Below are 16,430 nucleotides of genomic sequence, written 5' to 3'. Positions count from 1 at the left end.
TATCATCATAGCATACTCTCATATAGCTTGAGTACATCATCTGCCTTGGGCTAAGAAGTGTTCATCCCTATCCCTAATCACAACCCTTGGAGAAAGGCAGAATCATCATGCTCACCTTACACCCACAAAGTCAAGGTCTCCTGAGGGAGTAGTTTACCTACATTACCACAGCCAGGAAGCACAGAAAATAGGATTGGAATCCAGATCTTCCAGACACTGAAGGTTTGGTTCTTAACACCTATCCTATACTGGCTCTGAACCAGACCAGGATTTGGGCAAGAACAACAGATTGGAGGAAGAGAAGCTGGAGACCAGGAGGCCAGCTAGATGTTTTGTATGTGCTGTGCTGGTTACAACTGGGAATAAAATTATATAGGGGTGGGTGGTGGGAGGTTCGGGGAGTCAGGTGGTGGGGGGTTTTACGGAGGACACGTATTTCATGGAGCACTGGGTGTGGTGCATAAACAATAAATTCTGTTACACTGAAAAGAAATTAAATAAAAAATATAATTTAAAAAAGAAAATAAATAAATAAATAGTATTTTTAAAATACTATATATATATATATGTAATATAGGCAACATCCTTGCCTCCCCAAAAGAAAGAGCCAATATGTGCTCAATCTCTTGATGTCAATCTAAATGAAACATGTCAACATTCAGACCGATTCAGTAGTTTCTGCCTGGCATTGTGGCAGAGGCTATGGGAGGAAAATATGTTGAGAGCCACCTTCAAGAAGCTAAAATGTAGTTTGAAGAAACCTGCCTGCCTGCTCTCAACTGTAGACCCACACATGCAACCTCAGGTTATCCCAGGAAAATGCCTCTTTCCTGGACCTCAAACATCTCATCATGCTTTGGGATCTGCCAAGCAAGAGGGCTCAGGTGCCATTTAGCCTCTAGCTACTGCTTGGCAATTTTCTTTGGAAAAATTATTGGTAACCACTACTAAATATTGACAATCTCAGTAATTTTTAAAGATTTTTTATTTGTTAATTTGACAGACAGAGATCACAAGTAGGCAGAGAGGAAGGCAGAGGGAGAGAGGGGGAAACAGGCTCCCCGCCAAGCAGAGCACTCGATGTGGGGCTTGATCCCGGGACCCTAGGACCATGACCCGAGCCGAAGGCAGAGGCTTTAACCCACTCAGCCACCCAGGCACCCCGGCGATCTCAGTAATTTTATAATCATTTATTCCATGCTGCTTTTCAGTCATTGCTGGTAGTCTATACAGAGGAATGAGCCATGGGTCACTCTTAAGAGGTCAGTTACCCTAACACGGTATAGGCATGCAACGATTGAGGTCCAGTGCCCTGTGGCAGAAAGGAGATGGGCAATAGATTTTCTTCATTTCGGTATTCCCAGCAATGAGCTATGTCCGTGCATATTAAGACTCAGTAAATATATACTGAATGGAAAAATGAGTGCAGTGGTATGCCACTGAAGAAAGAGTATAACTTTGCTAGGGGCCATCAGTAACTTCTATTTTCTCATGTTGCTATCCTTCATTACACCATATATATCATATCATTAGTGTTTTTGCTAATTCTTTCTTCCCTTTCTTCCAATAGTTCAAGTTTGACTCATCCTCCAGGCCCACTCCAGAGTGCAGACTGAGACTGACTTATCTCTGTAACCCCACCATGAATGGATGAATGGAATGATGAGTAAATAGAGGAATGATGGGAGAAGTCATCATGAGATGACTCATAACTGTCTGATGGCTCATAACTGTCCCAACAAACTGTGTTCTCCCTTCTTTCGGGATGTTTGTGTAGTAGACACTTATATGGCGTTCTTCACGCCTTCTCCGTTGAGGTAAATCCTACTCATATGTCAACTGAGGCATCATTTCTTTTAGGTAGGCTCCCATCAGACTGCTTCTAAGGTTTGACCCATGCATTATTGCCAGAGGCATCTGTGTAACCATCCCTTTCCATACCTGGTAAACTCTGGAAGACCAGGAACCAACTGCTAGTCACTGTTAAGTTCCCAGTGTCTAGCAAAGTTCACGGCACATAAGAGGTCCTCAAATAAATTAATTCATGATTAAATAAAACTAGTCATATAAGTATTTCCTTTGTATCCTAACATGAGATAAAGCCAGCTCTTGAAAAAGCCCACAAACTTGAATGTTTCTGTGAAATAAGACCTCTTGATTCTGTATTTTATAAATTAAAAAAAATGCAGTTTATTTACCTCTGGGAAAATTTCTCAAGGAAAAATGATCTGCTGTCCCTTAGGCCCTTACAGTATCTCCTTTGCATGGTACAGAATTTCTAAAAGTTATGGTATTATAATTAGCTCTTATAAGAGGTAAATGGGGGTGGATTTGTTAATGTCATATGATATTTTAACAGATTTGGAGCCTAATGTTGAGCTCTGGCTGCTGGAAACCAAAGGCAAACCACCATCCTGATTTCCCTCCAAATGAGTAACTTTCACTTGGGGTTTCAAGTAAGACAAGCCAATCTCTAATGTGCTCTTATAGGAGTCCTCCTAGGATTGAAATCTATTGGATGACTCATAGAAATCATTCTGCACAATCGTGCTGATAGAAACTCCTCATTGAGCTACAAGAGCACTACACACCGTACTTCTCATTAAGGTGCTTCTTCAGGAAGTCTATTATTATTCCCATGCTACGGATGGAGAGACTAAAGTCCAGAGCTTGCTTGAGCTCACTAAGACAGCAACTAATGTACCAAAGATGTCAAATCCTGAGCAGTTCATTGGAAAGCCTTCTCTGCCTATCTACCACTGAAGAAGTTCTCAGAGACAACGGAGACCTGAAGCAGAGACCACATGTCAATGGAGAGGAACTTTAGCTTTGAATGATACAGAACCAACTATCTTACCTACTGGCTCTGGGGGCAGGGGCTGGTCAATATACCAGAAATACATTATTATAATGGTTAGCACAGGGTTACAACAACCTATATATAGCTTATTTTGCTGAATATTTAGAACAAAGAATAGTCCACCAAAAGACAGTCTTTTCTTTTAATGAGCTTGACTTATAAACTTTTAAAAAGATTTTATTATTGAGAGAGGGAGGGAGGGGCAGAGGGAGAGGGAGAGAGAAACCCAAGTGGACTCTGTGCTGAGATGAAGCCCAATGCTGGGCTTGATCTCACTACCCTGAGCTCATGACCTGAGCTGACCCCGAAGAGTTGGTCACTCAAGCAACTGGGCCACTGAGGCACCCCCTGACTTTTAATTTTGTATTGATTTATGCACATTATCTCACTTGAGGGAAACACAAAACTGTAAAGAAAGATCTTGCCCCATGTATGGATGAAGAACCAGGGCAGAGAGTTCACTGGCTTTGGTGACCCAACCAGGAGGTAAGATGGGTGTGGATGAACTCTAGCCACTGTTCCCTACATTCCAGCTGCCACTTGTTCTCACCTCTGTATGGTATTCTTTCCTTACTCCTTCCATCAACTTAAAAAAAATTAAGCTTATAAAGGATGGAGGAAGGTCCCTCTATCATGTGGAATGACTACATCACAGTGAGTCCAAGGCATTCAACTTGAAGGATGGGATGAAGAAAAGTCTTATGGGTATGATACAGCAATCATTTTCAGGACCTCCAGTGTTTCATAAACACTAAATAAAAGCCTAAGCTTCCCAGACATCTCACCCACAACTGTCTTTCTCTTTGCTTTAGGGCATCAAGAACAGTCAAATAAATTATTAATGCAGCAGTATTCTCTGAATTGGCACATATCCCATGGAAAGAATGACGTGCCAGTCTGGCAACTGCTCTATTTTGCAAAGGAACACAACATTTCGTCCTGGGAGATACTCATGTTGATTGCACAAGGTGATTTCAAGTTATTTTCCTAAATGATTTTACAGGGATAGTCAGGACAACTATATAAATCTATTATAGTGTAGCATAATTGTTGTAGACATTAATTTTGAAATTTCCTAGCTCTGATTCCTATGAAGTCCATGAAGGATCTGGAAATTCAATAATTTCCTCTGTGCCTCTGGCAATGACATATGGCAGTGAGACTTGAGTTTCAGCCAGTTGCACCTACCTCTCTGCCTCATTCATGATCACACAGATCTTGCTTCACTCAGTTCAAAGATCCATGTTTTACTGATGATTTGATCAAATTAAGATGAAGACAATGTGGTACTTTTTGGTAAATTCTCAAACTATTATTGCAGAAAGCTTAATATAACAAGTGATTATCCAGGGGTACCTGGGTGGCTCAGTTGATAAGCATCTGCCTTCAGCTCAGGTCATGATCCCAGGGTCCTAGGATCGAGTCCCTCAGTGGGCTCTCTGCTCACTAGGAAGCCTGCTTCTCCCTCTCCCACCCCCACTTGCTTGTGTTCCCTCTCTTGCGGTCGTTTTCTCTGTCAAATAAATAAATAAAATCTTTAAAAATAAGGGGATATCCATAGATGTAACATTTTAAGAGAGCCTTGGATGATAGAACTAATATATCTATTGAACATAGAATTCCCAAGAGCATATACATTTAGGAGATTATATGTTGATGCCATACCCAATTTTCCATATATTCCTACTATTCCTTTTTGAAAACTGCCTTCAGAGGCAAAGATAAGCATGAATTTTGAATATCATATGAATAATTTTCATGGGGCAAATCTTTTTTTTTTTTTTTTTGAAAGCTGATTTCATTTTGGGGAAACATATTGTTTGGGGCCAAGGCTATTTTTAAAATTCTTACATCTTATGTTATAACATCTTATGTCCAAGAAACTTCATTTCAGTCTCTTCAAACTGAAAACGCATGACCTTTGATCCAACCCAAATTGTTTTCCCTACTGCATCCCCTCTCCTAGGATTGGTATCGTGTTCCACAAACATTTTTACGTTCTATAATCTCTTCTGAAAATCAGCATGATGTATTAAGAGCTACACATATACAAGATTCTTCCATAAGCTTACTGTAATTTGGTATGTAATGAAAATATTTATTTCAAGTAACCGTTCACAGTTTCAAAAAAGGAGGGTCAAAAATGAGACTCTTAATGGCTTTTAGGAACCATGGCCTTGTTCATAAACACAGCTGTCAGTCAAAGTGTCAGAAAAGCACTTGATGACAAATCATTTTATTTCTTGTAGACAACATTTAATTGAATGTGGGAAACAAGACCAACCTACTTTGAGCTATATGTTTAACACAGCTATTTTAGACTCTGGAATCCATGACACAAACTTGAAGAAAACACTTGAAGTCAGGATGTGTTTGGGGAGGAGAAAAGCTCCATGTAACTCAGACACTAGGCTTTTCCAATTGGTACCTGTCTTTGGTTTTCCGTCTCCAGGCGTAGCCTGGCCTCCACACACCTCCGCGTCTCCAGGAAGGCTTGGCGCTGGGCCCGGTCTGACAGGTAACTGATGAAGATTCCAGCTGTGTTCATACACATGAATAACACTGCCTGGGCCACAACCTAAAACACATTTGCAAACATAAGCTGGTCAGATGATTAAAGCAAGAGCTGTTTGGAGACGAAGAGGGAAACATAAAGAAAGATTTCCAAATAAATCTTAAGGTAGTAATCCAAACATTTAGCATTAGGTTAAAAGAACCATTTGGGTCTTGGGTGAAATGTCATCCCCGCGGAGAGGCCTCCCTTGACTTTCCCATCCAATTTTAACCTTCTCCTACTGCAAGTGTGGATTTGAACTTGAATTAGAAACTTGAGGTTAGATAGGAGCATTTCACTCTTTCTCACTGCCTCACTTCTCCCTCCTCACGAGCTGAAGTTTTTAGCCTTCTAGATGGTTGGAGAAGCAGGTCAGAAGAAGGGAAAATGACTCATAAGAAATAGGTAATAGTACTACTATTATATCTAGTAGCACTTACAGCTTTTTTTCCAATGATAAAAAGGTAAACATGCTAGCAATGAACACAAAGGAAATCTTAGAAAAACAGAAACCATGCACACAATATGGAAATTCTAGAAGTGGAAAACACAGCAGTGAAAATTAAAACAGTCACTGGAGGATAGTAATAGCATAATGAAGATGACAGAAGAAAAAATCCAATAAACTTAAAGATAAATCAATAAACCAAGAATAACCTTGAAAGCAGCCAGAGAAAATGTTACAGACGGAGGACATGTTCTCCAGTTATGATAATGATTTTCAGGGAAAATAAAAAAGAAAGACATTTCTAAAATACCCTGAAATGAGGGGCATCTGGGTGGTTCAGTTGGTTGAGCATCTGACTCTTGATTTCAGCTCAGGTCATGATCTCGGTGTTGTGAGACCAAGTACCACATCAGGCTCATACTCAGTGTGGAGTCTGCTTGACATTCTCTCTTTCCCTCTCCCTTTGCCCCTCATCCTGCTCATACTTTCTAAATAAATAATAAGCTTAAAAAATAATAAAATACACTGAAAATAAAAGTTTGCAAGTCAAAACAAAATAAAGCTGGTTTTGGTGTATAAATTCTATATGAAAGGGAATTGAAGGAAAAAAAATACTGGTGAAACATAAGGTCACTATATAATGATAAGAGCTTTAATTCACCAGAAAGATCTAAAAAATATGAACTTGAGCACATTCAGCAACATAGCTCAGAATACACAATACCAAGTGTGACATAAGTCTGTGGCATTATTTACGAATCTATCATCACAGTGATCTATTTTTTACACAATGTTCAGCAGTTAATAGATCAAACAGATTTCAAAAAGCAGCAAAGGCAGAGATAATTTCAATAGCTCATACAACTAACAAACTTGAAATGGAATGCAGTAGCCAACAACTAGATGGTACAAATTCTTTTAAGGCACATATTGAATATTTATAAATAGGATTTTATGATAAAACCCGAAGGTAGCCTCAGCGGATTTCAAAGAACTAGTATCATATAACTACAGTCAATTACTACAGTAGAAACAATTTACAAAGAAATTTAAAAAGATAACTAAGACAACATCATATGTTTGGAAATTAAAAATATTTCTAAATGACTCATGGATCTAAGAATATATTAAAATGGAAATATGAATAGTTAAAGAATAATATGAAAATACTACTGAACAAACTTTAGTAGTCCTCACAGAGGAATGTATAGTAATAAATGCTTTATTTTTTTTAAAAGGCTGAAAATTAAAGTGCTAGCCATTCAACTTAAGGATTTAGCAAAAAACAAAAGGCAGAATAGATCCAAAGTATGAAAAAGGAAAAAAAAATAAACAGGAGCAAAGTAAATAAAAAACAAATACACAAGAAAGACAAATATATCAATAAAGTCAAAAGTTCATTTTCTGAAAAGACTAAAAAAGGATAACAATTCTTATAAGCTTAATTTAAAAAGAAAGAGAGAGAGAGAGAAGGTCCAAATAGGCAAGATTAAGAATAGGAAATGGGACAAAGATATTGCAGAAATTAATAGGTAATAAGAATATGTTATGAAGTTTAATGCTACAAAAAATTTGAGATGGAATTGATGTACTTCTCAAAATACATCTTTACCAGAACTGACTCAAGGGAAAGGAGAAAAAGTCAATAAATAGAACCATAATTAAAAATCTTTTCACAAGGAAAGCAATGGGCCCAGATGCATTCATTGGAGCACTTTATAAAGAATTGTGGAAGAAAGAATTTAAATATTTCATGTCTCTTCTAGAGAACAGAAAATTGCAAACTCAGTTTATAAGGCTGACATAACCTTGATACCAACACCAGTATGGTTGGTGGGTAAAGGTGAGTAACTAGTAAATCTCATTCATGAGCAGGGAGAGAAACGCCTACACATGATATTAACAAATCAAATCCATCAACGTATAGAAAAAATAATTCAAGTTGACAACAGGGAATTTCCCCTAGAAATCCAATAATGGTTTAACATTATCAACTCAACTAATGTAATTCACATTTATAGCTTTTAAAAAACATATAGTCATTCCACTGACATGAAACAGCATTGATGAAATTTGTATGTTTTCACTAAAGAAACCTCCTGAGATTAAAAATAAACTTTAAAAATCATTATATAGAATATGTGCAGAAACAAAACAAAAAATACATAAAGCAAACATCCTGCTCAATGGAAAAATGTCAAGAGCATTTGCTTAAAGACCAGAATAGCAGTTACCATCAAATGTATTCAACACCATTCTCAAATTCTAGCCATCTCAATAGGACAAACACAAAAACAAAATAAAAGTGATAAAGTTTGGAAAGGAAGAAATATACTTTCATTATTTGCAGATGATTATCCATGTTGAATATCCAGAAAATCTCCACAGAAAAATGACTAAAATTAATAATAATTTAGCAAAGATGCTGGATATAAAATCAAAATAAAATGTCAATTGCATTTCTGTGCACCCATAACAAACAGAAGGAAATGAATTTAGTGAAGAAAATAATGGAATTTAATTTAAAATAATCAAATAAGACCTACGTAGATGGAAGGTTATATACCATGTTATGGATGGGGAAGAATTGTTATAGTAAAGTTTTCAAATCTCAGTAGGTATTTTTTACCCCCACTAGAATTCAGATGATTCTAAAATTTATATGGAAGGTCAAAGGGTCAAAAATACACAAGATATTTTTAAAGAACAAAATAGAAAGAGTTGCGGTACCAGATACTGAGACTTATTATAATTTTTTAGCAATCAAAGCATCATGGTATTGATATAGGTATCCAAAAATTGCTCAGTGGATGTCAGTAGAGAACCCAGAAGCACAAAGGCACAAAGTTGGGCACCACAGGTCTAAGGAGAAAAGAGGGATTTTTCAAAAAAGGGTGTCAGGACAGTTTGTTACCCATTTAGAAAATAAAGTAAAGTAACCCCTTGCCTAATACCACCCATGGAAACACACTGCAGATGGATTAAAGTCTTCCCTATAAAAGGCAAAAATATTAAATTTTGTAAGATAGTCTAGGGGATAATTTTTATTACCTTGATGGATATTTTACAATAAACCACAGGAGCACCTGGATGGCTCAGTCAGTTAAGGGTCTGTCTTTGGCTCGGTCATAATCTTGGGGTCCTGGGATCGAGCCCCAAGTTGGCATCCCTGCTCAGCAGGAAGTCTGCTTCTCCCTCTCCTACTCCCCCCTGCTCAGGCACTCTCTCGATTTCTCCCTCTCTCTCTCTTAAATAACTAAAAATACTTTAAAAATCAAAAATAAAATAAAACACAAAGAATACAAACTAGAAAGAATAGATGTGAATATTTGATTAGATTAAAATTAAGAATTTCTATAGATTTAAAAAAAACACAAATAAAGCAGAAAGAGAAAAATTACACATAAACTAAGAAAATATATTTGTGATGCTTATAACCAGCAAAGAATTAATTTTAGCTTATATTAACTTGTGCAAATGTATAAGAAAACAAACAATCCTATAGAAAACAAGGACAAAAGATAAGCAGATATTTCAAAGACAAGAAAAGACCAATATGAAACTGAGTGCAAAAATCTAGAAACTGTAGGATGAATACCCAACTTTTGTAGCAACATGGACGGGACTGGAAGAAATTATGCTGAGCGAAATAAGTCAAGCAGAGAGAGTCAAGTGTCATATGGTCTCACTTATTTGTGGAGCATAACAAAGAACATGGAGGACATGGGGAGATGGAGAGGAGAGGGAGTTGAGGGAAACTGGAAAGGGAGATGAACCATGAGAGACTATGGACTGAAAAACAACCAGAGGGTTTTGAAGGGGCGGGGGGGGGGAGGGGTGGGAGGTTGAGGAACCAGGTGGTGGGTAATAGGGAGGGCACGTACTGCATGGAGCACTGGGTGTGATGCCGAAACAATGAACACTGTTATGCTGTAAATAAACAAATAAACGAATAAAAAAAAATCTAGAAACTGTAAGGTAAAACCCACACCCATTCCACACCTACAAGGTTGGCTGTAAAAAGAAAAAAAAATATACAGTGGAGCATCATCAAATTGGCAAGGATGCCAGTGGGAATGTGAAATGACGCAACTACTTTGACTCTACATATTATTGTTTAATTTGCACCACCCCAGAACTTCGCTTTTTCACTCCACAGACACCTTTGTATGTGTGGCCTGGAGACACATCCAGAAATGTTCAGAAGAGCATTCTTCACAAGGGCTTGAAACTGGAAATAATCTGAATGTCCACCAATAGTGGAATGGATACATATTCTGTGATGAACTAAAACAATAAAATACTACTCAGCATTGAAAATACATAAACTATCACTGCATGCATCCAAATGGATAAGTACAGAAAATGATATTTTAAAAAGCATAATCCAGTGACAATGAGTTAAAAAGCAATAAAACCAGACAATATATTGTTTATGGACACATGAGATAGCATCTGATGGCATTTTTTCCTTACCCATCAAATTGTCAATGATCAAAAATTTTGGTGACACACTCCTCTGGCTAGGTTGTGGGGTAAAGTCATTTCATGCCTAATTGTTGAAGATATGAATTTTGCAATGCTTATCAAAGTTGACAGTATTCATGCTTATCAGCCCAGTGATTCCACTTTAATGGGCTTATAAATATGACCACCAGGTGTAAGCACCAAAGGATAACACAGCATCATTTGCATGTAATGAGAAAGAAACTAAATGCCCATGAACAGAAGATTTAAATTTTAAGGCCATACAATGGAATCATATGAAGATAAATCAAGTTTATTTTCCGCATGGGTACTGAACATTCTAGTACATACTGCTGGGTGAAGAGAAAGATCAAAGGTCTAACATTTGTTCTCATTTTTATATGCACAGACTCCTTCAGTAAGGCAGTGGATAATTCTGGAGACAGAAACTGAAGTCTGGTTTATAATATCTACCTTTCATATTTTGAATATGTGTAAGTAGTACCTATCTTAGTGCTTGGATTTTTTGAAAAATTGATAAATTTATTGCTAAAAAATAAAAAAAAATGTCAACTCCTCATCATGACCATAAAGCTGGCTTGATCATCTTCAAGGTTGTTTCATACCATTTCTCCCCTTACTCATCTTTTTCCAACCAACCTGGTTTAGTTTCTGTTCTTCCAGTAAGCCTGTCCCACCTCTGGGCCATTGTTAATGTTGTTCCCTTTGCCTGAAACACACTTCCCCATATTTCTTGCCTTGCTGATTCCTCTTCCTTTGTTCTTAATTTTATTATAGTTTTTTTTTTCAAAGAGATGCTCCCTGATCACTATATCAAGGTAGGAGTTCCCTTCTATTCTTTGTTCCTGCACACTGTGCACTTATCACAGATTGTAATAGTGTATTTATTTGCTTGGTTGTTTGACGCCTGTCATGCTGGATTATTAGTTCTAATAATGCAAGAATGGTGCTTGTTTTAGACATTGATTGACACCTAGTACCTAGCATAGTGGATGTGCTTAGCACAGTACCTGTTAAGTGCTCAGCAACCACTAAGTACTAGGTAAGTACTAGGATAAACAGCTTTCTTATGTACCACTAATCATCATTTACAAGATATGATGAAACAATGTTCTTATTCACAATAGCAATGATAATGGAAAACATCAAAGAATATCCTTGACAACAATAATAGCAAAGGTGTGAGAGCTAGGTGGGTGGGTGGGGACTAAATTATGCAATGCTACAGAGGATAAAGGAGGGAGATATTTCTGGTAAAGGGATGCTAACTATTATTAACTATGTAAATAGTATCCAAATCACTTCATAGCTTCAATATTATACTCCCAAGTGGAAGGCAGTGTAGCTGGTTGAGAACCTGAATCTTTGGTTTGACTCACATCATGATCTCGGGGTCATGAGATCAAGTGCCAAATCGGTCTTGAGCTCAGAGGGGAGTCTGCTTGAGATTTTCTCTCTCCCACTCCCTCTGCTCCATGCTCCTGTGCCCTCTCTGTCTCTGAAATGAATAAATAAGTCTTTTTAAAAAAACAATACATGAGTTAGAATACTAAAAACATTTTTACAAAAGGGATTTAGGAGTGGAGAGCATGGGGGGCTTGCCCAGCCAAAAGGTAATACAAATCATCATGCTTTGGTGTGTAAAATTCTGTGACAGTGGAGGAAATCTCAACTGAAAAATTAATAGAATAAAATGGAGTACACCACCCAGAAATAGACAAAAGAGAGGACAAGTTTTTATTATGATACATATAGCTCAACAATTCAGTGGGAAAAATATTTGTCAGTAAAGGGATTGGTTGACTACTGGTCAACTACTGGACAAAAAAGATGGCCGGTCGCCTCATGCTATGTATGCATACAGATGCCATTGGGTTAGAGTTACATGTGGAAAATGAGCCATTAAGCACAAAAGCATGACCCAAATCTCAAAGATAACTAAATTTTTAAATTAAAACAACCTGATTATTATCAATGAAGTAGAAAGCAAATTGGCAAAATTTTGCAAAGTTTTACTCATTTTGTTTTGACCCTCTGACCCAACTTTTGGTTGTCTATTTTAAGGAAATAATCTGGTTTAGGACCAGAAACTTCTGTTAAGGGATTTTCACTGCAGCTTTCTTATGAGGAGAAAAAGAAATTTGCATAGGGAAATGGCTGAATGCATTGAAGGTATGCATCCACAAAAGAACATAAAATCTCAGGAAAATATTAAATGGCATGAGCCAATCTGTATGATACTTTAAGTAAAGTGTAATTTTACTCTAATCCAAAACTTTTAAGATTAAGTTTAAACTAACTTTAATCTTAAAAGTTTTCAATTTAAAACTGTATTAAAACACAAACCTATAAATCCAATGTAATCCTCATGCTTAAAATAAAAGGAAATATATATGTGTACACACATATGAAAGGAAATGCATGTATATGTTTGTGTGTGTATGCTCATGCTTATGTGTAAATGTGTCTGTATATCTGTGTGCACTGAATGAGGACAAACTCATTTGTGAAGATCTAACAAGATGGCACCAGGGAAATAAAAGGGGAGGAGAGACAATTGTGCAGAGGTGCTGGAGAACAAAGCCCAGAAGCACACACTCCTATACGTACTTGATTCTTAGTCAGTAACTGACTTCCCAAATATCTTTACTTCTGCATTTTAGCATCAGCTAAGTGCTCCCCTCCTAACCCTATACTGTTCAGCTACTGTTCCTTTTTGTAACCAAATTTTATGAAGGAAATAGTATTCCATTGTGGCAGCTGCAGATCTGTGGTTCCATGGGGAAGCGGCGTGTATTGTGATGACTCTTTCGGATTGGTCATATTCTGTAATCATCCAAACTACCTAATTCTGCCTAGGTCCCCATGAGACCCTTTTGTAATCCAGCTCTGCCCTGGAGCTGACATGCTCAGTGTGAGATGTTTAAGAAGCACTTGTTGACCAATGCTCTATTTTTCTACATTTATAGATATGTAAACTTCCATGGATAAGACTTTCTAACCCCTCAGTCCTATTAATTAATGTAACCATACAAAATTATTTATGGAGCAAGTTCTACATCAGGTATAGTTTCATAAACTGGCAGTGTGCAAAGCAGATAAGGGCCTGCTCTCACTTTAGTAGTGGGAGACAGACAATCAACAAATAAACCAAGGAATATTTAATAAGTGGTGGATGTATGTGATAAATGCTATGATGAGAAATATAGCAGCATAAGCAGGATAGAAAGTGATAATGAGGGGTGGGACTACTCATTCATGGGGAGTTCAGAGATGCCCTCTCTGATATGAAGGCCTTTGAGCAGAAACCTGAAAGAAGTGAGTTCATGAGTCATGAGGACATCTGGGAAGAACATTCCAGGCAGAGGGAATAGAAAGTGCAGAGGCTCTGCAGCAGGAGAAGGAAGACACACATTCCGCCCAGCATGAAGCCCACTGAGGTTGCCACAGAGAGGGGTGCATGAGGATGGAGACAAGTTTAGGAGGTGAGCTCTGAAGGGAACAAAGGGTCAGACCTGGTAGGGATGCAGGTATGTCCCTCGTTTTGAAAGTTCATGTTATGCCACTTTGCTTTTACAAAAGACCTATATTAGCACATGTTTTTTTCACCTGAAAGAAATCTAAAGAGGATTTTTCCTTTAACCATAAGTAAAAATAGTGTCCAGTATGGGTATGTTATGGAAGCCACAGGCACCCCGAACAGGAAGATCGGCAATGTCCATCTCCTTCCCAGGGACCACACAGCATCTCAGCAGCAATTACCAGAGCTCTGTGTCTGGAAGCACCTGTCCTTCATCTCAACTTAATGTATGCATCTATTAGCCACACATGCACTAAGTAGATCAGAAAAGCTTAAGAGGTGATTTTTGGATCTGAGAATGCTCAACAAATTTTCCATATAAGTCAGTGTGAATTGCTTCTTGACTGTACACCATTTTCAGCCTATGAGAAGTTTCACAGGGGCATCCTACTTTCAGAAAGCAAGGGAAACCTGCATTGGCTTTTCTCTCTGTGAGATGGGAAGGGACTGGAGAGTTCTGAGATCTGGGTACTCAGATGGGATAACCCATCTCCCATGTTGTAAACATCATACTGGTTGCCGGAAACAGAAAAGACTGCAGCAAGGGCAAGGCCGGAGTCAAGGAGACACGTTAGAGGCCTCTTACAAAAGTCCCATTGGAATGAAAGTTTGGCTCAGGATGGCAATCATGAAAGTATTGCGATAAGGTTGGACCCTGAATATGTTCTTCAAAGGAAGAGACAGCCCAGTTTACAGATTTGTTTTGTATGGAGTATCAGAAAAAGAATGGAGACCAAATGACCTCCAGACATGCCATCACTGTGACTGCACAGGAGAAGCACCTAGGGTCTTACAAAGATGCTGGTCCTGTAGGCCTGTTCATCCAGAACAGGACGAGTTCCTCCCCACCTCCCCCTACAAATTCCCCCAACCCCTGACTTGGAAGGGTTCTCTGTGGGCCTTGGGTGCCTCCTTCCACCCTGGGATGGTGACCATGTGTGGACACTGCTGTTTGAGGCCAGGGGACTCAGAGTTGGAAGGGCTCCCAAAGTCAGCTTCCCCATTTGATACAGGATTCGCATTTTGTTACTGAAGAAAGATTTATGGCTATTCATTGCCAAGTAGCCAGATTGGAGGTGGGGAAAGAGGATCTGGTCCCTGGGGGCCTCACAGTCATAAACATTTCTGGTGTCACAGGAGGAAGCACTGCATTTTGTCTGTGGCTTACTATGTACAGGAAACATCACCATGGTCTGCAGCCCAGGCGGCTGATGCCCAGAGGAAGCCTGCTTTATAAAGAACAGGGGAAAGAGGGGTGTCTGGGTGGCTCAGTTGATTCAGCATCTGCCTTGGGCTCAGGTAATAATCCCAGGGTCCTGGGATGAAGCCCTGCAGAGGGCTCCCTGCTCAGCAAGGAGCCTCCTTCTCCCTCTCCCTCTGCCTGTAGCTCCCCTTGCTTATGCTCCCCCTCTCTCTGTCAAATAAATAAATAAAATCTTAAAAAAAAAAGAACAGGGAAAAACCCTCCTTCCACTTGTTTCTGGGTCTCCGGAAGCATCCACTCAAGTGTCAATGCTATTGTATTTGGAAAGATCAGTTCTGGAAAAGTGATTCTGTCCTTGGAGATAGTTTTACTTCTAAACTTTAGAAAGAAAATGAAGGAGAGATGTGTCTTCATCCTGGGGATTGATTTGTATTTGGATAATTTCCAATATTTTAATGGAAACCAGAAATTTAAAAGGTGTTATTAAACTACCTTGGTGAAAGCACCCTGTAGTTTAATTTATATAAATGCTGAAAACTAATATTTAAAGGATTTCCACCTTGATTTGTCCTTTGCATTAATGGTGCATCATAAATTTTGGAGGATATGCAGGCTGAAATTGGGAATCGACCTAATGGCAAGTATAACTTACTTTTTTGAGTTCATATTAAGCACAGCATATCTTACAAAGTAATTTTCATATATGCTCTTCCATAATCTCAACGGGGAAGGAAGTACTGTTATGTCCAGTGAGGAGGCTGAAGTTCAGAGAGGTTAAGGAACTTGTCTAAGGTTAAACAGCCCTCCTGGGGATAGGGCAGGGAACTGAATGCAGGAAGTCTGACTTTGCAGGATCCAAGCAAGGGTTGGCTAGGACCTGAAGGAGACCTTGGATATTCAAAACAAATGGAGCCCTTTCAGGAGTCTAGGGTAAAATTTAGCAACAAATACTGCACCACAAATGAGGTAGGTTGGATGTTTTGCCACATAGTGGGCATAAGTGAATGATGCAGGTAGAGGCCTGGTATCTGCAGGTGAGTGAGCCTGGCTGATGAGGGTCTGGCATCTTTCTCTAGTCGATACCTAGCATTTAGTGAGCACTTAGTATATGCGAGGCATCATCCTAAGCACCTGGTAGGTTTTCATTCATGTGTGAGCCAGGTGTCTACTTTCTTAGCTCTTTTCCTGACAAAGATGTTCTCAGCCACCAGTTACTTCTGTCCATAAATCTTAAAACCAGGGCTCTGAGAGTAACTTGCCCGAAGGCAAACAGCTTAGGAGATTCAGGAGCTGTGA

The 16,430-nt window shown here is 38.6% G+C and overlaps 1 protein-coding gene across 1 annotated transcript in view; it reads right to left on the bottom strand.

The window, feature by feature from the left end:
* Positions 1 to 16,430, bottom strand: part of ADCY8 (adenylate cyclase 8) — a 221,859-nt gene that overhangs the window by 169,807 nt on the left and 35,622 nt on the right. The window contains exon 2 of the mRNA XM_045978186.1: positions 5,289 to 5,438. Within this exon, the coding sequence (XP_045834142.1) occupies positions 5,289 to 5,438 (150 nt within the window). The remainder of the gene's footprint in view (positions 1 to 5,288; positions 5,439 to 16,430) is intronic.

The sequence above is a fragment of the Meles meles genome, chromosome 1 (genome assembly GCF_922984935.1).
Source record: "Meles meles chromosome 1, mMelMel3.1 paternal haplotype, whole genome shotgun sequence".
Classification (NCBI taxonomy): Eukaryota; Metazoa; Chordata; class Mammalia; order Carnivora; family Mustelidae; genus Meles; species Meles meles.
The sequence above is the reverse complement of the archived record's forward strand: the minus strand, read 5'-3'. Positions and strand labels throughout refer to the sequence as shown.